Consider the following 20,969-nt stretch of genomic DNA (forward strand, 5'->3'; position numbering starts at 1 on the left):
TTAATTATATAATTAAAATATAATATTGAGTTATTTTAAGATTTATTTTAGTATAATAAAAATAGTGTACAAAGAATTTTTCAAAAATTTATGAAAATGTTTAAGCCCGCATCGCGGGCAAAACACCTAGTTACAACTTATCTTGAAAAAAACGCCCAGACTTTAATTAAATTGACTCACCATACATGTAGGTAAGCCTGCAACCTACCTCCCAAAAAACTTCGTCTTCTACGATTCAAAAAATCCATCCGCTAAAATCTACTGAACCAAGTCCCAAGCAAAGTGATATCAGTTCTTCGAGAAGTATGAGCTCTTGACAGAAGGTCCAATCGAGCATGAACTGTTTGCTTGATTTCAAGAATTAAAGCCTGAGCCGATCTGAAACTCTGATTATGCACTCTTGCATTCTTCTCCTTCCAAATACTATAGATAGCTGCTTGATACACCAGCTTAATAATCAACTTCATAAACTCATCCGAGGAGGGGTTACTCAACCATCTCAGTCCATCTTCAAACATAATAGGAGGGTTTATGGTAAGCCTAGTTCAAAAGCAATACCACACCTCCGCACTGAAACAGCAATCGAAGAAGAGGTGATGTCTTGTCTCGTCGGCTGTGTTGCATAAAATGGACTTTTATGTGAGCTCGCTAGTTCAGTTTGAAATTTTGGTTAATTCGATTAGTTTCCATATGCTAATGGGCTTTTATGTAAGGTTCATTGTGTACTGATTCTTGAAGCTACAAAAGGGATTCCAAAGACTAAAGGAATAAACTGATTTCATACTTTTGTATCATCCATCTTAGTACAACAACTAAGCAAAGACAATAAGTTTCAAACTTGGTTGGTTTGCAACTTAACAGCCTTAAACGCTGGATGAAGCAACCCGAGCTCGTCTTTCATCTCCAACGGATTGCTAGTCTCGTTCCTCACTCTCTTCACTTTGCGACTAGCCAAAGACTTGTGAGTGAAACCATATATTTGCAGAATCTGGTTATCACCAAAGTTAAAGGCTCTGTCCATTTGCTTTAGACACCGTTCCACCGGGTAGTCTCCAAACTTCCCGCAAGGTTTGCAACCGACAAAGTGAGTCACCAGTGGCCACCTGTGGTCGCCTAGACCAGGGTGGTAGTTTTCTATCATCTCTTCGTATCTGTCCACGAGAATCCCCCAGTATCCATGAAGATAGTATCCGTTCTCTAGGTATACCTATAAACAATGCAGTGGATCAAATGAGAATACCAAAACCACAACAAGATACAACATTTTTTTAATGATAAAAAAGTGAGTATGGCTGCTGATTATTGAACCCAGGTCTCCACGGCCACAACGTGGGGTACTAACCACTATAATACAGCCACTTTGTTAACAAAATTCAACTAACATTGTGATTTATAATGATGAGATATATAAATCTTTATGTTATGAAGAGATGTTATAAACCGATAAGATGCAACTCATATTGTCATTTGTGAAAATAAATCCAATCTTTATGTGAATAAGAGACATTATAAAACCATAGGATGCAACTCACACTGTAACCTGTGGGCAAAATAAGCTATAGCTATGTAATCAAGAGATCCTATAAAGTAAATAAACCTACAAGATGCAGCTCACATTGTGATTTATAAGCAAAAAAAACTATATATGATGTAATCAAGAGATTCTCTAGACTTTTATAAGTATTGGTATAATTTCAGTTTATTACCTTGTTTCCCCAAGTGTCTCGCTGAGTAGCCAATAGATAAACCATAGCAGACTGATCATCAGCTTCAAAAACCGGCCTACCCTTGAGCTCACGGGTCAAAACCTTACCGGCCTCCTCACGGATTTTCCCTTTAGGACCCATAGGAGCCCAAGTATCAAGCAAATCAAGCGCCCACTGATTATTCCTAAGCAAGAAACTCCCAGTGTTCAACCCAATCCAATTCTTCTCATCATAAACCATCTCATTCCACCCGTGCATCACAAGGTTATACTCTTTATACCTCTCCCACGGAAGCTCAAACGCCATGTCAGTAAACATAGCATCACTATCCATCCACCATAGAAACTCAACCTCAGGATGAGACAGCAGAAGCTTCCTTATCAACGGCAGCTTCGCCCAGAACCCAGCCATCTCAGCATCTAGTAAAGCCATGTTGTAGAAGATCTCGATCCCGTGGAGCCTACAATAATCGATCTTGTTCTTGATGGACTTCAAGAGGTAGTGGTCTCCTACGGGATTCTCACACGGCTTTGGAGCAGAACCGGTTACTAAGAGAACACGTGGCTTGTTCGGTCCGATGAAGTTGGGGAAGGTGGGGTTCTTGGCTAACCAGTCGGATCTCTGCTCGTCCCAGTCGGATATCTTGGGTCCGAGAGTGTACGGCTTGTTCGGGTCGGGTTTGGCTTCTTCTCCTTCGTCGACGAAGATCTTGTTGATGTCGAACGTCTCGTAGTTATTGCTCCCGCCGGCGCCGGAGGCAGCAGAAGATGAATCAGAATCTCCGCCGGTTTGGATTTCTTCGAGGACGCGGTGAGGCTCAGCTCGTTTGCGCGACGGTTGGAAATGCTGACGGATTTCGTCGAGGTCTTGCTCCGGCGTACCGAATTTGCCGGCGCCGATTGTGCCGCGTAGGACGACTACGGTGAGAACGAGGCAGAGAACGGTTACCTTGAGGTGGCGTAAAGCTCTTTGGATTCTCCGGCACCGGTGAGGTCCTAAACACCTCTCGATCATCTTTCTCCGATCTTCTTAATCTTCGTCGAGATCCTCTCTGTCTTTTTTTAAGACAAGATCTGAGTTTCCATTGATGAAGATTCGGACTTGGATACACTGTTATTTGTTAAAGTTACTCCAAGAGGTTTTGTGTTCGGACATGACAGTTGAGGTTGTCTTGTCTGAATTCGAATTTTTTACTTGGTTCTGTCGGTGGTGGTGTGTGTTAGTGGTGTTGTTTACACGTGGCGAGATATAAGGGTATGTGACTTGTGATCTATTATCCTGACCGTTGATGCAGCATGGATCTAGATATCGGAGAGCGTTGAAAAGTCAGCTCTGTAGTTCTTTTTTTTTATATAAATAGAAAAAGGTTGAAAAGAAAAGGGAACAAAATAGACAATGATTTTCAACTTTTTGGATATGATTAATTACTAATTAGAGGTTGGTAAGTTACCAAATAACTTTTTGAATTTATTTGCTTCTGATACGCTCTTTTTTTAATAACTTCTCTTCGTTAATACCAAAAACAGTGGATTTTTATTTTTGTCTGTAAAATTTACATAACATGTAATTAAAATGCTCTTTCTGTTTATATACATGACTGTAAACGACAGGAGAAAGTAAAAGAAATTTTGTATACATATGTCTATTTAATCTCTTACTACGTTTGTGCAATAAAAGAAAAGAAATCCACAACTCTTAATTTCTCAAATTCAGAACAAATAGTTAATTATTTTTATTTTTGTATATCAGGACTGATACTGTTATAATCACAAACAGAATTTAAGAGGAGATTATCAGTTTGTGTATTTCAATTGATCTTGAAATTTAATTGTGTTATTTGTTTTATAATTTTAAATTTATGATTAAAAATTATCTGTGTTAATAATCTATGAATCTTAGTTCAAATATGTAGTGGATTCGAATTCATAATAATTTTAGTTACTTAAAAAATATTTGCTAAAAGTACAAAAACTTATTACCAAAATAAACACATAGATTTGTTACTAGCTAAAATTGACTAGTTAGATTTGGTAATTAATAAATTTAATATTTAAATTTATATAAATTTCAAATCAATTAAAATTCATAAACAAATAACACCTTTTAAATAATTATAATCATAAGTATTTCAATTACTGTTCTGTATGTTTAATAACATTTTTTGTAAAAATGGGAAATAAAAGAACTAAAAGTTCTTACTCATGTAAGTAGTAGTTAAGCACATACAGTTTACAAAAAGATGACTAAACTTAGCAAGTCAGACCTAAGATGGACATAGCTTCCTCAAGGTGATGGAGATTCTTCGTTTCTGATCAATTTCTTCTCCTTCCCATACCTGAAACCCAATCTGCTTCCTGTTAATCTCGTGTTTCCATCTATATCTAGCTTCTCCAGACATGAGAATGAGAGATCCTGGGCTCAACAAAACATCCACACCTTCACCTTCTCCCTGTTCTGCTGGACTGAACCGCATCACGCAAGGAGACTCAAGAGAGACAATCGCAATTCCATCTTCAAAACGCAGCAGATCAACATGTGCACAAATCCCCTGTAAAGAGACATGAGATTTTGATCTAATGTCTATCTATGATTGATTATTTCACCTCACTGTGCAACTCTCTCTCTCTCTCTCTTGAAGTATGAAGTTGTAATGCTCCAAGAACCCACAACAAGTTGTTACCCTATTGGTTTCTTCTAGCTTTTGCATCTAAAGGATCAAGCATTAAACTACTAATTCTAGTCCTACAAGAAACCATAACAAGATGTTATCTATTGGTTCTTCTAGTTAAGAAGTGAAAGTATCGTACCTCACCTGGTTGGTATAAATTGACAATGAACTGGTTGAACAGAGGCTCTCTCCACAGCAAATCAGCAGGCAACACCGGAAGATCAACAGACTCCACGGACTCGAGTATGAGATCAGATAGTTCTGTTGCCCATGAAGGTAGATCACCAAATCTCATCGCCTTTCAAACGAAGAAAAAAAAAAGACAAACTTTAATTTCTTTTAATATCTCCCACTAAACTCCAATAAAAAACACACACCAAAGAACCCAAAAAAACATGAACCGTAACTCCTGTTTGGTAAGAAGTAGAACACAACAAAAGTAACCATAATCCATACAACTTGGCTTCAAATCTTTAAATCACTTAAGATGAAACAGAACACACATAGGAAAAACACGATGCCCAACTCATTCATACACCAACCAAGGCTGCTCGAATCAATGTCTCATAAATGCGATAGAACAATTTCAATTTTGTGTTAGTGGTTTCAGTACCTGGTTAATAGATTCTTCAACGAACCAACCTTCTGCAGAAATTTATAAAGAACAAAACTTTAAGCTTAAGAAATTACAATGAAGTGGTAAGAGAGAAGGGTACCGTTGACAATGGCGGAGAGTAAATGAGACTGATGATGAACAGAGAGAAAGTTTCTACATAGCCATAAACCATTGATCTTCTCCACTCTCTCCCAAACCGCCGTCGTTTCGCGATCTGCGAGATGCTCATCGTCTGAAGAATCGCCAAACGCCGCCTTCAAGTACGCTTCTTCTTCGTCGTCCATTATTTTCGATCACAAGGTTGCCGTTTCATTTCTCTCAGGTTCAGCAAGTATGTTTATTATTGGGCCCTTGCCGAAACAACTATAGCTTATTGGGCTTGTAACTTCTTTTGCTTTATCTGCAACTAATATAAAAGCCCCTTTCATTGTTTTCTTCTTATGATTACAAAACAAAAAAATTAACATTCGCATTGACCGTCTTAATATCAAATTGCAAACAGGTCATGTGATGTATCGATGTATCATCCACGCTGTACATGCGCCCACGTGCCTTAACTACAACAACAACTGTTTGACGAACCAAACCCCCCATGTATCTGTCGAGACTGTAGCAGCGAGCCGGTTCGGTTCTTTACTTGTCTTAAAAATTGGGAAAAATTAATGACAAAAATGGTGACGGTAAAAATAATTTGAAGTTTTAGATAAATTAATAAACTATAAGCTGATCTTGATTAAGCAGATTAGTATTTTCAGTATAGTAGTATGGTTTAGTAATTAACAGAAAAGTTTGACTATAGTGATTCTGCGGGTGTTGTTATGTGGTAAAGTTAAAAAGGTTTGACTGACCTGTGGAGTCAATCTCCAGAAAAAGCAAGTAGACTCTTGTTACCCAAGTGCTTACTGCACAAGCGGATCTAACTCTCGCTTTCCTTTTCAAGAAACTAGTAAAGGGAACATTTTTATTTATTTATTTATAAGAAAATAAAAACAGAAAAGACCCATTCTAAAAATGGAAGTAAAATCTACCATGTTGACGGTTGTATAGTAGGCTTACAGTGCAGTAATTATAGCCATCATACTCTAACAACAATAAGTAAATAATCACATGCATTCATTATAGAGCTTTATGACTTTTTTCAAAAAAAAAAGTTGTTATTGTATTTGTATATGAATACTATATACTGTTTATACTCATATTCAATAATTTTATGATTGGTTGAATTATATTTAGTAAAAAATTTGAAAAATATTCATTCATGATTTTTTTCTTAAATAACTTAAAGAACGGAAAGGAAGAAATATATGATTTTGTTCAGCACTATGGATATAATAAGTCGGTCAAGTTATTTTGATATCCGACCAATAATGCAATTAAACGCACGAATTTTTTACACTCTAACACACATTATGTCTTTCCAATATCATATTAAGACACTTGTGGCTGGAGACACACTTTATCTATGTGCAATGTCTTGCATGTCCTTCAACTACACTCCCTTTTTCTAGCTCTTCTCTGACGAATCAATCCCACTCAACTCTCTTATTGATAAAATAATAATTTTTAAATTGCAATTTCATAAATCAATTTTTGAATTTGGAAAATTACGTATATTGTCTCTTCCACTTATGAGTCTCAGATCTACTTTCTCCATTTCCTGAACTCCTATCCCTAATCTCGCAAAACACCTTTATATCTTTTTTATCAATTCTTGGAGAACACCGGATAATCCAGAGGCCCTGCCCTTCATCATCTTTCTCCAATTTCCTTTGTTTTTCGTCGCCCTTCTTCATCATCCGTAACGAACCATGACGAAATTGAAGTCAAAGAAGAAAGCAAAGATTACTGAGCAACCAAACCCACCACAAACACTTCAACCGGTATCAGGATCATAACTGTCAGAATCAAGCCGTCGTCTCTGTCGCCTTTCGATCCGAAGCTCCTCAAGCCACTCTCCGTCCAGTAAAAGCTGTTGAAGATGTTCCTCGAAGACTCTGTTCTCTATCATATCCAAGAGGTTGGTTCTTCCATTCATCAATTTGTTTTCTATAATTTTAATTGAAGTTAAAGCTGAGGGATTATGTTTGTGTAACTCTGCTCAAAGCTGAGGGATTTTTATTAATCCTTGTCCACATTTTTATATACATTAATTGTGTCCATGTCCACATTTTATATACATTAATTGTGTCCATGTCCACAGCTTACGACTACTTCTCCTAAACTTGATGTAAAGAAACCCCAAGATATTGTTCGTCCTGGGAGTTTGAGTTTGTTAGTTGAAGCTTATGATCGAGGCGTTCAAGTGTGTGCTGAATATGCTAAAACTTTTTATCTTGGTTAGGATCTTTGGTTTCTCTTCTCTAGCTTTGGTGTAACGTTGAATTGTATGTTCATTTTCTGAGTTGTAGTGGTTTTGTTACTGAAACTTTTCTTATGACACCAGAAAGGCGTAAAGCCATCTGAGCTATCTACGGTGATTACGGCAACAAGCAGATCCATTGTAATTCTTTTATCTATTGGCCAATTAAATCTTTTTTGCAAGAAGCTGAAATAAATTCTTTTACCGATGACTAAAAATTTCACGTTTCAGATATACATCTTTTTGTCATTGATTCATTTTCTTTTTATATATATGTTCACATTTTTATCGTTCACACTTTTCCATCCATGTCCACACACTTATTCCATCTACGTCCACATCTAGGCCTGACATCTAGCTCGTCAACCTCCTTTTCAACATGCTCTCCTTCGTCTGTTTCCAAACTGCAAATATTACATACAATCTTCTTTTCATAAATCTCAAGCAATTACCTTTCTTCTTCTCAGCGGCGGCTCGTTTCAGTCTCCACACAGAAGAGAAACCCTGCATTTATTGTCGACACCTATCATTTTTGAAAACAAACCAGGAATAAGCCTCAAACCGTCGGATTGATTTACATCCAACGGCTGAAATTTGTCCCTCTTACCAACAACATACGTAACTAAGTTTAATACCCACTTAACGACACATTCTCTCTCAATTTCTCAGATCCACCAGCGAGGGGCATTAATGTCCGGAAAAAAGCCAGCACATCAATAAAGTGTCTGACCAGCAAGAAGTGTCTTATAGCGTTAAAAAAGAGAAAAAAGTGTCGTATGTTGTAATGCACTCTAAACGCACACATACAAACAGTACATACAATAAAGTTGCAGGTTTTATTTAATTTTGATTTATAAATTGACCTGGGAGAGTAATCATTTTACATGAAAATCTCTCTGATTTAATTATTCTTTTTTACCATTTTCGCGTCTATCCTCCTTTCTCCTCCTATCTCTTCTCTCTATCTATCTATCGGGAACCACCAAGCGGTTCTTCTTCTTCTTGGATCAATCAACGCGAAACGAAGTCAATATGGTTGAGACGAGAAGTAGCTCCTCCGCTTCCAAGCGTTTCTGTTCCTCCTCATCCCCTGAACCGTCGGCGTCGTCTCCGCGCCCCTCGAAGCGATCTAAGGTCAAGATCGATGCCGCCTCTACTGCTATCGAATCCGTGAGATTGATTGTTTGATTGCTTGCGTCCGGATTTCGAATCTGATTTTGATTTTGATTTTGATTTTGAATTTGAATCTGATTTTGAATTTTTTTGGATGACCTAAGGCGTCTGCGGCGGCGGAACCGGCGGGGTCTTCGTCGGCGAGTGAGGTTCCGATCGAGAACCAGGGACCGGGTTCGGATCCTGGATCGGAATCTGGAGAGCCGGAGCTGAGATCCTCTGATCCGCAGCAAGGTGTGGATGCTGCGGAGAAGCCTGTTGTTCTCACTGATGTGCCTTTGAGGGAGGCTTCTCCTGAGACTGATGCTAATCCTGAAGTCGATGTATTGGCTACCCCTGCAGTTGCAGGTTTGGTCTCTTCTCTTAGTGTCTATAAAGAAAGAGTTAGCATTTCTAATGTTTTGGTGTGTTTGTGGATTTAGAGGAAGTGGTGGCGGATGGCGAGAAGACGAAGGCGGGGAAGAAAAGGGCTAAGGCTCCATGGGCGAAGCTACTTTCCCAGTATCCTCAGGTGGGTTAATTGCATCATGATCTGGTCTTTGAATTGCTCATAGAAGGTTTAGCAGTGTACAGTTTAAGTAAAGATCTGGTCTTTTAGTTCACGAGGATCTAGTTTAGTTGTCTGCATGTCCAGTTTCTTTTATTTTTATCCGACAGTGCTAGTTCGTAGCAGTTAGGACTCTGGTTTTGTTTGTTTGTTTTGAGTTTGAGACATTTCTACTTTTCAGTTTTGTTTCTGACTGTTCTGATGCGTTTCTCTGCAATTTCAGAACCCTCACCGTATCATGAGGGGCCCTGTGTTCACTGTTGGACGTCGGGGATGTGATTTATCTATCAAAGACCAATCTATGCCCAGCACCCTTTGTGAACTTAAGCAGGCTGAGGTAAAAACATCTTATTGTACATATCTAACTCGGTCTTTTATTGACTTTAAGGAAAGCCGTTTGCTTACCTAGTTTTTGGGCAGAACGGAGGTCCATCGGTTGCAACTTTGGAGATAACTGGGAATGGAGTTCTTGTTCAGGTGAATGGAAAGTGTTACCAGAAAGGTGCTCTCGTTCACCTCCGGGGTGGGGACGAGGTGATCTTCAACATATCTGGGAGACATGCTTATGTATCCTTTTTGGAGTTGTGTGAAAATTTTTTGATTTCACGTTTATGTTTTTTTTATAATAATGTTCTTGCCATTTGATTTCAGTGGTTTCTTGCAAACTTTTTCTTAACGTTTGTCTAGATATTTCAACCTCTTAAAGATGAAAATCAAGCCGCTCCTGACAGAGCTTCTTCACAGATTTTATTTGAAGCTCGAGGTGGCCGGGTTCATTCTGAGACAAGAGCAGGAGAGTCATCAGCTGTTGATGGGGCCTCTATATTGGCATCTCTATCAAAGTACCGCAACTTACATCTTCGACCACCAATTGCTAAATCTGCCAAAAGGCAGCAAAATCCAGAGGTTCCACAGGAACCTCCCAGCTGCAATGATTGCATCTCAGACACCGAAATGAACGATGTTGATAGTAACAATGATCATGCTGCTATTGCTTCAGTGGAGAAAGCTGTTGCTTCAACCTCTTACACTGCCAATGAGAATCTGAATGCCGGTGGCAGTGGACTGGATCCTTTTCAAGAAGCCGATGGTGGAAACCCTCCTGCTTCTGGTTTTGAAATTAGGCCTATCTTGCGCCTTCTTGGGGAATCCTCGTCATTGGATATAAGAGGCATCTCCAAATTGCTGGATGAACGAAGGGAAGTGAGAGAACTCCTTAAAGAATTTGACATTTCTTCTACTATATCGACTAGACGTCAAGCGTTTAAGGATAGTCTGCGAGGAGGAATACTAATTTCTCAAAACATAGATGTTTCTTTGGATAACTTCCCTTATTTTCTAAGGTCTGGCTGTTATATATTATGCTAAATTCCACTATACATCTGGATTTTGATGGTTTGATGATTATAGTCGAAACTATTTCTGAATTCTTGCAGTGCTACTACGAAGGATGTTTTAATAGCATCGATGTATGTCCATATGGAGGGTGGGAGCAAGTTCGCAAAGTATGCATCAGACTTGCCTACAACGAGTCCCCGTATCTTGCTGTCTGGACCAGCAGGTATGAGGCTTTACCTTAAGTGTTTTTACTATTTTTAATGTGTCCGTTCCTCTAGCCAAGTTTACCTTCACATATATGACTGATATGCCTATTTTTCTAACAAAGTTTTACCTTATGACATATTATTAGGCTCTGAGATATATCAGGAAATGTTGGCAAAAGCACTTGCGAAGAATTTTGGTGCCAAGTTAATGATCGTTGACTCTCTTCTATTGCCTGGGGTACTTCTCCTTTTCTCCCATTAGTTTCTCTTTTGTGATAGCATTACAATTTCGTATCTTGAGTAAGTGGATATTAAGCTTAGATGCTATATTTGTCAGTGTCCACTCTTCCATTGTTTTCAACTGGCTCTTTGAAAATTAGTAGGTTTTTCGGTCACTACAGCGAATTCATTGATTTCTTTTACTGTTCTGGATGGCTTCAGGGATCACCAGCGAGGGAAGCTGAATCATCTAAAGAAGGTTCTAGGCGTGAAAGGCTCTCTATGCTTGCTAAACGAGCTGTTCAGGCTGCACAAGCATTGCAACATAAGAAACCAACTTCAAGTGTTGACGCTGATATAACAGGTGGATCAATGTTGAGTTCTCAAGCTTTGCCAAAGCAAGAAGTGTCAACAGCAACTTCTAAGAGTTACACATTTAAAGCAGGCATGATGTTTTTGTCATCTGATATTTTACTTACTTTGCTGTACCAATCTTCGCATGTTACTGAACAAGCACTTCTATTATATTTAGGTGACCGAGTGAAATTTCTAGGTCCTTCATCTTCTGCAATTTCTTCTCTTCAAGGCCCACCACTTAGGTATGGTTTTCCTGTTTTTAAGTCTTCACATCTGCTATATTCAGAACTCAGTTCTAACACTTCTCCTGCTTTGTACTTATAGGGGACCAACCATTGGTTTCCAGGGAAAAGTAGTCCTTGCATTTGAAGACAACTCTTCATCAAAAATTGGGATTAGATTCGATAGGCCTGTGCCAGATGGCAATGATCTTGGTGGCCTCTGCGAAGAGGACCACGGCTTCTTTTGTGCTGGTAATTGGCGGGCAGTTATTTCCAATTTTAAGACACGAAAATATATTATTTTACTGATAACATTTTCTGTTTGCAGCTAGCTCACTCCGTTTAGATGGTTCTTCTGGTGATGATGCTGATAAACTCGCCGTTAATGAAATCTTTGAGGTACATTTTACTTTATAAGCAATGGGAATGGGATAGAGTACTACTGGGTCCTTTTAGGTGCAGGATTGTTAACCCTCTTGACTCGTATCATAGGTCGCACTTAGTGAGGCTGAAGGAGGGTCATTGATACTGTTCCTTAAAGATATTGAGAAATCTCTGGTTGGGAATAGTGACGTATATGCTACCTTGAAGAGCAAGCTCGAGAATTTACCGGATAATATTGTTGTCATGGCCTCACAAACCCAGTTGGACACCAGAAAGGAGAAAGTAAGAGACCTATCTAATCTTCTCTGTTTCTCTTTTGGCATCTCTATCAGTATTAATTGATTGGAGTTTTGATTCTTCTTTTTTTTTCAGTCCCATCCAGGAGGTTTCTTGTTTACTAAGTTTGGCGGCAACCAGACGGCCTTACTAGATCTTGCATTTCCGGTATAGTGACTATTCTCCACTTTCGAAATTGCATTGAATGTTGTTGAGATGTTGAATATTATTTTGCTTATCATCTGCAGGATAATTTTAGTAAACTGCACGACAGGAGCAAAGAAACACCTAAATCAATGAAACAAATAACTCGGCTATTTCCTAACAAAGTCGCCATCCAGTTACCGCAGGTCGATATCTTTATTCATCTCTTTTCCTCTGGGTTCATTTTGTTTTTCACTTTCTTATGCTCTCAAGACATAATAGGATGAAGCTTTGCTCTCGGACTGGAAGGAGAAACTGGACCGTGATACCGAGCTTTTGAAAGTTCAGGCTAATATAACCAGCATCCTTGGAGTGAGTATCTTCTTATCAAGTCCTTTAGTTATCTAAGCGCTCCTGTTTTTTTTCCTCTTTTTCTTTGGCTTATTTCTTTGTTAAATAATGTCTACAGGTCCTCACCAAAAACCGTCTGGACTGCCCTGACCTTGGAACCTTGTGCATCAAGGATCAAACCCTTCTTCCCGAAAGTGGGCCTCTTTCCCTACCGTTTTTATTATTTTCTATCTGCATTGATGAGCCGCTTCGGTGATTAACCAGTTACTGTATGTGTTTCTAGGTGCTGAGAAAGTGGTTGGTTGGGCCTTTAGCCACCATCTTATGAACTGTTCAGAACCTACAGTCAAAGACAACAAGCTTGTTATCTCAGCGGAAAGGTTAGCTTCGTTGTATATTCTGAAATACTGTAACCTTAGATTTGAAAATAACACTTTTGCATGTGTTGCAGCATTACATATGGCCTGCAGATGTTACTTGGTGTTCAGAACGAAAACAAGAGTCTAAAGAAATCTCTCAAGGTAATATTATGTTATTTTAATATCTTTCCTCCTAAGTAAGTTTCGAATCTAACTTGCTTTGCTATGCTGTCAGGATGTTGTTACTGAGAACGAATTTGAGAAAAAACTCCTATCAGATGTCATTCCCCCTAGCGATATAGGTGTTTCGTTTGATGATATTGGAGCCCTAGAGAATGTGAAAGATACATTGAAAGAGTTGGTCATGCTTCCTCTTCAAAGACCCGAATTATTTGACAAAGGCCAGCTAACGAAGGTATCCTTCGTGGCTTTACGTTTTCACACATGTTTGTTTCTCTCTCTCTCTCTCTCTCTTTCCTGGACAACAAATATATATGATCACTTTTTCCTGCAGCCTACGAAAGGTATTCTGTTGTTTGGACCTCCTGGTACCGGGAAGACGATGCTGGCAAAGGCAGTAGCAACTGAAGCTGGCGCAAATTTCATCAATATCTCAATGTCCAGTATTACTTCAAAGGTATCTCTTCAAAAGTGATTTTAATTTTTGTGTATGCTGTTTCTAAAGACTGTAATTGACCAACTAATGCGAATGCTTTGCAGTGGTTTGGTGAGGGAGAGAAGTATGTTAAAGCCGTCTTCTCTTTAGCGAGCAAGATCGCTCCAAGTGTCATATTTGTTGATGAGGTATGCTTGAAAGCGTTCTCTGTTTCACGTCTCCCTTGAAGCCAAGCTTTTCTGTACTTTCTCGACCTGATGATGATTGCTGAAAAAATGATATATAGGTGGATAGCATGTTGGGAAGACGTGAGAATCCAGGGGAACATGAAGCTATGCGTAAGATGAAGAACGAATTCATGATAAACTGGGACGGTTTACGAACAAAGGATAGAGAACGAGTTCTGGTACTTGCTGCTACCAACAGACCATTTGACCTCGACGAAGCAGTTATTAGACGGCTTCCCCGGAGGTAAAGCTAACATTCTGTCTCTTATAAACAATATTCATCATGTTTGTTACTATCGCTGAGCGTCCGATCAATTTGTCTATGCAGATTGATGGTTAATCTTCCAGATGCTACAAACAGAGCAAAGATATTGAGCGTTATTCTAGCCAAGGAAGAAATATCACCAGACGTTGATTTGGGAGCGATTGCAAATATGACAGATGGGTACTCAGGAAGTGACTTGAAGGTCTCTACTTTTCTCTCTCTCTCCTTGAATCTCAATCTCCTTGGCTTGTACCAAAACTCACATTCTATTATTTGGTTGCAGAATCTTTGTGTAACTGCGGCACATCTTCCGATTAGAGAAATACTAGAGAAAGAAAAGAAGGTTTGGTTTCCAACTTTTGATGCATTGCTTCTAATTCCAAAAGACCATTTATATTTACACTTGACTGTTGTTTTGGTTACAGGAAAAAACTGCAGCTGAGGCTGAGAACCGTCCAACGCCTCCATTGTATAGCTGCACAGACATTCGTCCATTGACAATGACTGATTTCAAGGCTGCCCATGAACAGGTAGGTGGAAACAGTTATATTGTATTTATATACAGATGGAAGATGGGACTAAATGATCTGAAATACATGTACATAGGTATGTGCGAGTGTGTCAACAGACTCATCGAACATGAACGAGCTTCAGCAATGGAACGAGCTGTATGGAGAAGGAGGATCAAGGAAGAAGACGTCCTTGAGCTACTTCATGTAGATGAGACAGAGTGAGAGAAGGAGACAAAGATTTGTTTCCTTTTTTTTTAATTTATAAAATTTTATGTACAGAAGAGAGAAAGAGTGCTCATTTAATGAGGTGTTAGGATCTTTTAAAGGATACGGACATGTTTCTAAAATCCTGAAAGCTATCCCTTCTTGGATAAAATTATATATTGCAATTTTTATGATGTTATGCTTCGAGATAAAGTATACTATAGTGTTATGCAAGTCTTGAATGTTTGTAAACTTGCTACATCTTCTTAAGGGTTGGGTTAAACATTTCACACTAATGCGAACATGTCTCATCTAGCTTTGACAGGACAGAAGGAAACTTAGAGAGGGGATAGAATTTAAGTGGCCAGAGAAAGAGATGCACAATGTTCAACCTTATCTCTTCTTCTTAGTGCACGACAAAATGGAATTTGAGGGGAGTGTTTTTCTGTGAGTAACCTAAGAAAGAGTCACATATTCAACCCCATTCCTTCTTCTTTCTTCCACTGAGTATACAGAGAGGAAAATGGAATCTGAGAGAGTGTCGTTACGAATGTTCCACGAGCATCCTATGATGCCTTGGAATGATCTGAGGAAAGGTGATTGTTGTGATCACTTTGAATCTCAGAGCGATGGATACTATTGTAAAATATGCGACCTTTTTGTGCACAAGAAATGTGGCGAACACGAGCTCTCTGAATCTATCGACCACCCATATCACCCCAATCACACTCTCTGGCTTCGTCCACATACTCAAGGTATTATTATTAATACCGTATGTGCTTTATGTGATAGGAGAAGCTTGTTTCTATCGTATCGTTGTGCTATATGTGACTTCGACTTGGATATACGCTGCTTCAAGTACCCACCACCAGAGGTTATTGATAATTTCAAGATGCACCACCACAAGCTCACACTCGTCAAGGAGTGGACTGAAATTGACTGTTCTGCTAAGTGCGGGAAGGCTGGTCATGGATTTCCTTATAGATGTGATGATTGCAATGTAGCCTTCCATGTGGACTGTGTATGGCATCCACCATCGGTAGAGCTAAATCACTCACCAGAGATAAACCACTCTTACCACTCCTTGCATCATCTCAAGCTCCTCACAGGTCCACCACCAGACTATTCTGATGGAAAATGTCGTCTTTGCGGAAGAAAGGTTGATAAAGAATTGTTTTATCATTGTTCTTCTTGTAACTTCACCTTGGATTGGCGTTGTGTTCTGAACCCGCCACCACAATATCTTTTGGATTTGAAAGCTCATGATCACCAACTCACCCTTCTTCCAAGACTCGATTCTTATACTTGTAATGCCTGCGGGATCAAGGGAGATCGAAGCCCTTACATATGCGTTCCATGTGATTTCAAAATCCATCAAGATTGTCTTAGGCTTCCGCATGTCATTAACGTCAATCGACATGATCACCGTGTTTCTCGTACTTCTGTTCTTGGTGTTGTGAATTCTGTGTGCGGAGTTTGCCGCAATAAGGTGGATTGGACTTGTGGTGGGTTTTCTTGTAAGAGGTGTCCTGACTATGTCGTTCATTCCAAATGTGCCACCAGTTATGATGTATGGAACGGGAAAGAACTCCAAGGAGTACCTGAAGAAGAAGAAGACGTTGAGCCATATGTGGTGATAGATGACAACACAATACAACATTTCAGCCACAAAGAGCATTACCTCAGATTCAATGAGAATGGTGTTCTGTATGAGGATACCAAACGATGCAGCGCATGCACCCATCCCATCGGTCTCCATTCCTTTTATGACTGTATGGATTGTGATTTTTCTCTCCATCAGAAGTGTGCTGAATGTCCTAAAAGGAAACGACATGTGCTACACAATGACCGGCTCACTTTAGTTTCAAACAAGGAGCTAAAAGTCTTCGTTTGTTATGCTTGCCATCGAAGGTCCAATGGTTTCATGTACAAGCATGGGTGTATGGAGTTAGATGTGTTGTGCGGTTCAATTTCTGAGCCATTTCTCCATCCAAGTCACCCCCACCATCCCTTATATTTTATTCCAACAGAAGAAGATGGAATATGCAATGGTTGCAACACCAAGGAATTTCGTCTACTCAAGTGCATTGAAGATGATTGTGGATTTGTAATATGCTTCAAATGCGCCACTCAACCAAAAGTGGTTAAGCACAGAGTAGACGATGATCCTTTCTCACTATGCTATGGCGAAGAAGAAGAAGAAGAAGCAAGTGGTAAATACTGGTGTGGCATTTGTGAGAAAGAAACCAATCCAAAGAAATGGTTCTACACTTGTAAAGATCACTTGGCTAGTTTGCATACAAAGTGTGTGCTCGGAGACTTAGGAGGGCTCATGCCAAGAAGCGTAGCAAAGTTGTGGGGCACATCGTATGAGGTGGTGCTCAACAATAGTGTAACTCGCCCATTTTGCATCTGGTGTAAGTATCGTTGCATGTACCATATCTACCTCAAGGTGCTTGGAAACTCAGAGACGTACTATTGCTCTTTTCGTTGTTTATAATTCTTTAAATGGAGACATGGTCTGCTTGGAACCTCAGAGACATACATTAAAACTGTAGTGTAAAAAAAGTAGGCCATGGAGGCAAGATGTCTATTCATTTAAGTTTCTTATATTCTTCATTGGACAAGTTCATTTCCACTATGGGTTGATCTCCCTAATCTACTTATCTTATCCATAAGGTTTGCTATAAAAAAAAATGTGAGCTGTTTTCTTAGCAAACAAGAATTTTGGTGGTTGAGTTTTAATTCCGTTTTATTTGAAAGTAACCTCTGAAATTTTACAAGGCTCATGCCAAGAAGCGTAGCAAAGCTTTGGTGCTAGAAAAATCGAATGAGGTTGCATTTATCCTATCAAGTTTCTTGGAACCTTGGGGACATGCATTTGCTCAAATGATTGCGAACTTTCATTTTATTTGAGGTCCATCGCCTTTTATGAAATGTTGTTACTCTGCTATTAGGGATTTGTTTACAGAAAGTATCCACATTTCTGGCAAATGCATTGGACACATTTGAGTTTGCAAGGATCTAGGCAAGCTTAAAAAAGTCCCACAAAATATTCACCATTACCAGGCCTGAATCCACAACCATAAATCATGTTTATACATACGGGATCAATAAATGTGAGCAACTTTTATCATTGTATATGACTATTAAATGCTTGTATCACGAGCATCTATGATGACTTTCAATGATATGAGGAAGCTAGCGTGTGCCATTGCTCAATCAGTTTGAAGTGGGTCTTGGCAGCAAATGGTTCCCTTTGGACACTCCTGCAACTCCGGAACGTATCAGGATGGCTTGTTTCGATGAGTTTACTTGTCCTTTTAGATTTCTGCCCTAAGCTTAGTGTTTGAGACAAGAGGAGGGTAATCTCACAGGTTTTCCCGACATAAGCAGTAACTTCTGTACCAAGTATGAGACTTTCGCTTATGTTTCCAAATTCACTGTCTATTCAGGAAGGGTTGTTTTGAATTATATGTATACCGTCAAGTCTCATCCCTTATGTTATGTGACCCACCATCATCCCTTGTATTACGTACATATTCATATGGACGACGATGAAACCTGTAGTGGTTGCAACTTGGCGTTTTTGCGCACACAGAGAAACTGAGAACTGACTTTCTCAGTCAATTGCGTAACCGTTAGAGTATCAAATCACATTTACTTATTTAATAGGATTAGGCACGGCATATACCTTGGAAAGCTGTTTATTCAATATACTAATGTACAGCTAGTGCAATTATTATTTTCACATGCCACCATCCCATATATCGACAAGTTCTACGAGAAAAGAAAAATAATTTATCATTAGCTGTATTGTCAGTTTCTGTCATAAATAAGTAAACATAGTGAACTAATTAATCAACAATGATTAACTATTTTAAAATGACAACCAAAAGTCAGACATGAACAGTAAGTCTATTATTTTTATAAGAAGGTCTTTGAGATTAACCATCTAATCTTGCGTTGAAAATTTGATCTAGCTTTGAGAATACCCATCTTCTTTCCCAAATGGAATCTGAGGGAGGAGTGTTGTTACCATTGTTTCACGAGCATCCTATGACGCCTTGGAATGATCATATGAGGAAAGGTGATTGTTGTGATTGCTTTGAACCTCAGAGTGATGGCTACTATTGTAAACTCTGTGATTTCTTCGTGCACAAGAAATGTGGTGACGAGCTCTCTGAATTCATCATCGACCACCCTTTTCACCCCAATCACACTCTCCGGCTTCAAGAAAAACGAGGTAATTCTTGCAGTATATGTGGAAGTAAAATCCAGAATCTATGCTATCGTTGTGAGGTGTGTGACTTTGAAATGGATCTACATTGTGCCAAGTACCCACCACCAGATGTTATTGACAATTTTGAGATGCATCCCCAACAAGCTCACACTTGTCAAGAAAAAGACCACCTTCTTCTACTGTTCTGCAAATTGCGGGAAGACTTCTCGAAATGGTGTTGGAATTTGTTGGGGATTTCCTTACATATGTGAAGAATGTGAAGATTTAGCCTTCCACGTGGACTGTGTATGGCACCCAGACGCACTAGATCACCAACCAGAGGTAAACCACCCTTATCACTCCTTGCATCCTCTTAAGCTCCTTACGGGTGAACCACCAAACTATTCCGATGGTAAATGTCGTCTTTGCGGAAGAAAGGTTAGATAAAGAATTGTTTTATCATTGTTCTTCTTGTAACTTCACTTTGGATTGGCGTTGTGTTGTGAATCCACCACCACAATCTGTTGTCGATTTGAAAGATCATGATCACCAGCTCACCCTTCTTCCAAGACTCCTTTCTTTTACGTGTAATGTTTGCGGTCTCAAGGGAGATCGAAGCCCTTACATGTGTGTTCAATGTGATTTCATGATCCATCATTTCTGTCTTGGCCTTCCACGTGTCATTAACATCAATCGCCATGATCATCGTGTTTCTCGTACTTTGCTTCTTGGTGTTGTGAATTCTGTATGCGGAGTTTGTCGCAAGAAGGTGGACTGGACTTGTGGGGGATTTTCTTGTAAGAGGTGCCCTGGCTATGTCGTTCATTCTAAATGTGCCGCCAGAAATGATGTGTGGAACGGAGAAGAACTCGAAGGAGTACCTGAAGAAGAAGAAGATGTAGAACCCTATGTGGTGATAGGTGACAACACAATACGACATTTCAGCCATGAAGAGCATAACCTAAGACGAATCCATGGGAATGGTATTATGTATGAGGAGAACAAGCGATGCAGTGCATGCGTCCATCCCATCGGCCTCCAGTCCTTTTATAGCTGTATGGAATGTGATTTTTCTCTCCACCATAACTGTGCTAAATGTCCAAAAAAGAAATGGCATGTAGTACTACACAACGAAAGACTCACATTAGATACAAACGAGGAGCAAGATTGGTTCGCTTGTGATGCTTGTGATGGAGTGTCCAATGGTTTCATGTACAAGGATGGGGATAAGACGTTAGATGTCTTGTGCGGTTCAATATCTGAGCCATTTGTCCATCCAAGTCACCCCCACCATCCCTTATATTACATTCCAACAGAGATAGATGGAATATGCAATGGTTGCAACAGCAAGGAAGATTATGTGCTCAGGTGCATTGAAGATGATTGTAGATTTGTATTGTGCTTCAAATGCGCCACTCTACCACAAGTGGTAAAGCACATAGTAGACGATCATCCTCTCTCACTCTGCTATGGCGAAGAAGAGGCAAGTGGTAAATACTGGTGTGACATTTGTGAGGGAAAAACCAATCCACAGAAATGGTTCTACACTTATAAAGATCACCTGGCCAGTTTGCATACAGAGTGTGTGCTCGGGAAATTTTCAGGGCTCATGCCAAGAAGCATAGCAGAGTCGCCGGACCACTCGTTTGAGGTGGTGCTCAATAATAGTGTAACTCGCCCATTTTGTAGTGTGTGTAAGTCTCGTTGCATGTACCCTATCAACCTCAAGCTTCTTGGAACCTCAGAGAGATACTTGTGCTCTATTGATTGCGTTAATTTGTTTTTCAAAAAACCTGTAGTGTAATAAAGTACACCATGGAGGCAAAGATGTTTGTCCGTTTCAGTTTCTTATATTCTTACTTGGACAAGTTCACTTTCATTATAAGTTGATTTCCCTAATGTATTTATCTTATCCATAAGGTCTGCTATAACCAAACGAGCTGTCTTCTCAAAAGAATATAGTATAACTAGAGTTGTTCGCACATGTCAGCCATTTCTT

At 39.4% G+C, this 20,969-nt stretch overlaps 4 protein-coding genes and 1 pseudogene across 5 annotated transcripts; 3 read left to right on the top strand and 2 right to left on the bottom strand.

Annotated features, from left to right (window-relative positions):
- Positions 1-726: 726 nt before the first annotated feature.
- LOC103836739 (xyloglucan 6-xylosyltransferase 2) lies at positions 727-2,903 on the bottom strand. Its single transcript, XM_009113032.3, has 2 exons — positions 1,707-2,903; positions 727-1,207 (listed from the first exon to the last, which is right to left on the bottom strand). The coding sequence occupies exons 1-2, from the start codon at positions 2,718-2,720 to the stop codon at positions 833-835; spliced, it is 1,389 nt and encodes a 462-aa protein (XP_009111280.1). The 5' UTR covers positions 2,721-2,903; the 3' UTR covers positions 727-832.
- Positions 2,904-3,788: 885 nt separating this feature from the next.
- LOC103836740 (uncharacterized protein P8A3.02c) lies at positions 3,789-6,244 on the bottom strand. The gene is made up of 4 exons (XM_009113033.2): positions 5,091-6,244; positions 4,988-5,019; positions 4,514-4,672; positions 3,789-4,254 (listed from the first exon to the last, which is right to left on the bottom strand). Exons 1-4 carry the CDS (start codon positions 5,272-5,274, stop codon positions 3,970-3,972), a joined length of 660 nt encoding a protein of 219 aa, XP_009111281.1. The 5' UTR covers positions 5,275-6,244; the 3' UTR covers positions 3,789-3,969.
- A 2,005-nt stretch (positions 6,245-8,249) lies between these two features.
- LOC103836743 lies at positions 8,250-14,947 on the top strand. 2 transcript variants are annotated; one of them, XM_018654768.2, is made up of 27 exons: positions 8,250-8,483; positions 8,627-8,870; positions 8,945-9,033; positions 9,293-9,406; positions 9,490-9,636; positions 9,757-10,412; positions 10,506-10,630; positions 10,760-10,851; positions 11,055-11,277; positions 11,365-11,431; positions 11,514-11,662; positions 11,739-11,809; positions 11,903-12,076; positions 12,167-12,238; positions 12,319-12,420; positions 12,497-12,586; positions 12,684-12,759; positions 12,849-12,945; positions 13,017-13,086; positions 13,160-13,339; positions 13,439-13,561; positions 13,645-13,728; positions 13,827-14,011; positions 14,096-14,234; positions 14,316-14,375; positions 14,458-14,562; positions 14,639-14,947. In XM_018654768.2, the coding sequence occupies exons 1-27, from the start codon at positions 8,382-8,384 to the stop codon at positions 14,750-14,752; spliced, it is 3,750 nt and encodes a 1,249-aa protein (XP_018510284.1). In that variant the 5' UTR covers positions 8,250-8,381; the 3' UTR covers positions 14,753-14,947. The 2 variants fall into 2 exon arrangements, with proteins under 2 accessions (XP_018510284.1, XP_009111283.1); XM_009113035.3 differs by having other exon boundaries at positions 8,277-8,519.
- LOC103836820 lies at positions 9,640-20,906 on the top strand (annotated as a pseudogene).
- On the top strand, positions 15,272-17,410 carry LOC103836744. Its single transcript, XM_009113036.3, has one exon. The coding sequence runs from the start codon at positions 15,272-15,274 to the stop codon at positions 17,246-17,248; it is 1,977 nt and encodes a 658-aa protein (XP_009111284.2). The 3' UTR covers positions 17,249-17,410.
- Positions 20,907-20,969: the final 63 nt, after the last annotated feature.

This window comes from Brassica rapa, chromosome A09, assembly GCF_000309985.2.
Source record: "Brassica rapa cultivar Chiifu-401-42 chromosome A09, CAAS_Brap_v3.01, whole genome shotgun sequence".
Lineage (NCBI taxonomy): Eukaryota > Viridiplantae > Streptophyta > Magnoliopsida > Brassicales > Brassicaceae > Brassica > Brassica rapa.

What these genes read in the sequence shown, in the direction of transcription:
- LOC103836739 (XM_009113032.3), bottom strand. Translation starts at nt 2,720, where the DNA reads ATGATCGAGAGGTGTTTAGGACCTCACCGGTGCCGGAGAATCCAAAGA. An exon ending in GAGACACTTGGGGAAACAAG is followed by an intron (nt 1,208 to 1,706) that starts GTAATAAACTGA and finishes CATTGTTTATAG; the next exon opens with GTATACCTAGAGAACGGATA.
- LOC103836740 (XM_009113033.2), bottom strand. Translation starts at nt 5,274, where the DNA reads ATGGACGACGAAGAAGAAGCGTACTTGAAGGCGGCGTTTGGCGATTCT. An exon ending in ACTCTCCGCCATTGTCAACG is followed by an intron (nt 5,020 to 5,090) that starts GTACCCTTCTCT and finishes AAATTTCTGCAG; the next exon opens with AAGGTTGGTTCGTTGAAGAA. An exon ending in ATTTATACCAACCAGGTGAG is followed by an intron (nt 4,255 to 4,513) that starts GTACGATACTTT and finishes GTCTCTTTACAG; the next exon opens with GGGATTTGTGCACATGTTGA.
- LOC103836743 (XM_009113035.3), top strand. Translation starts at nt 8,382, where the DNA reads ATGGTTGAGACGAGAAGTAGCTCCTCCGCTTCCAAGCGTTTCTGTTCC. An exon ending in CCGTTAATGAAATCTTTGAG is followed by an intron (nt 11,810 to 11,902) that starts GTACATTTTACT and finishes CTCGTATCATAG; the next exon opens with GTCGCACTTAGTGAGGCTGA. An exon ending in CTTGTTATCTCAGCGGAAAG is followed by an intron (nt 12,946 to 13,016) that starts GTTAGCTTCGTT and finishes CATGTGTTGCAG; the next exon opens with CATTACATATGGCCTGCAGA.
- LOC103836744 (XM_009113036.3), top strand. Translation starts at nt 15,272, where the DNA reads ATGGAATCTGAGAGAGTGTCGTTACGAATGTTCCACGAGCATCCTATG.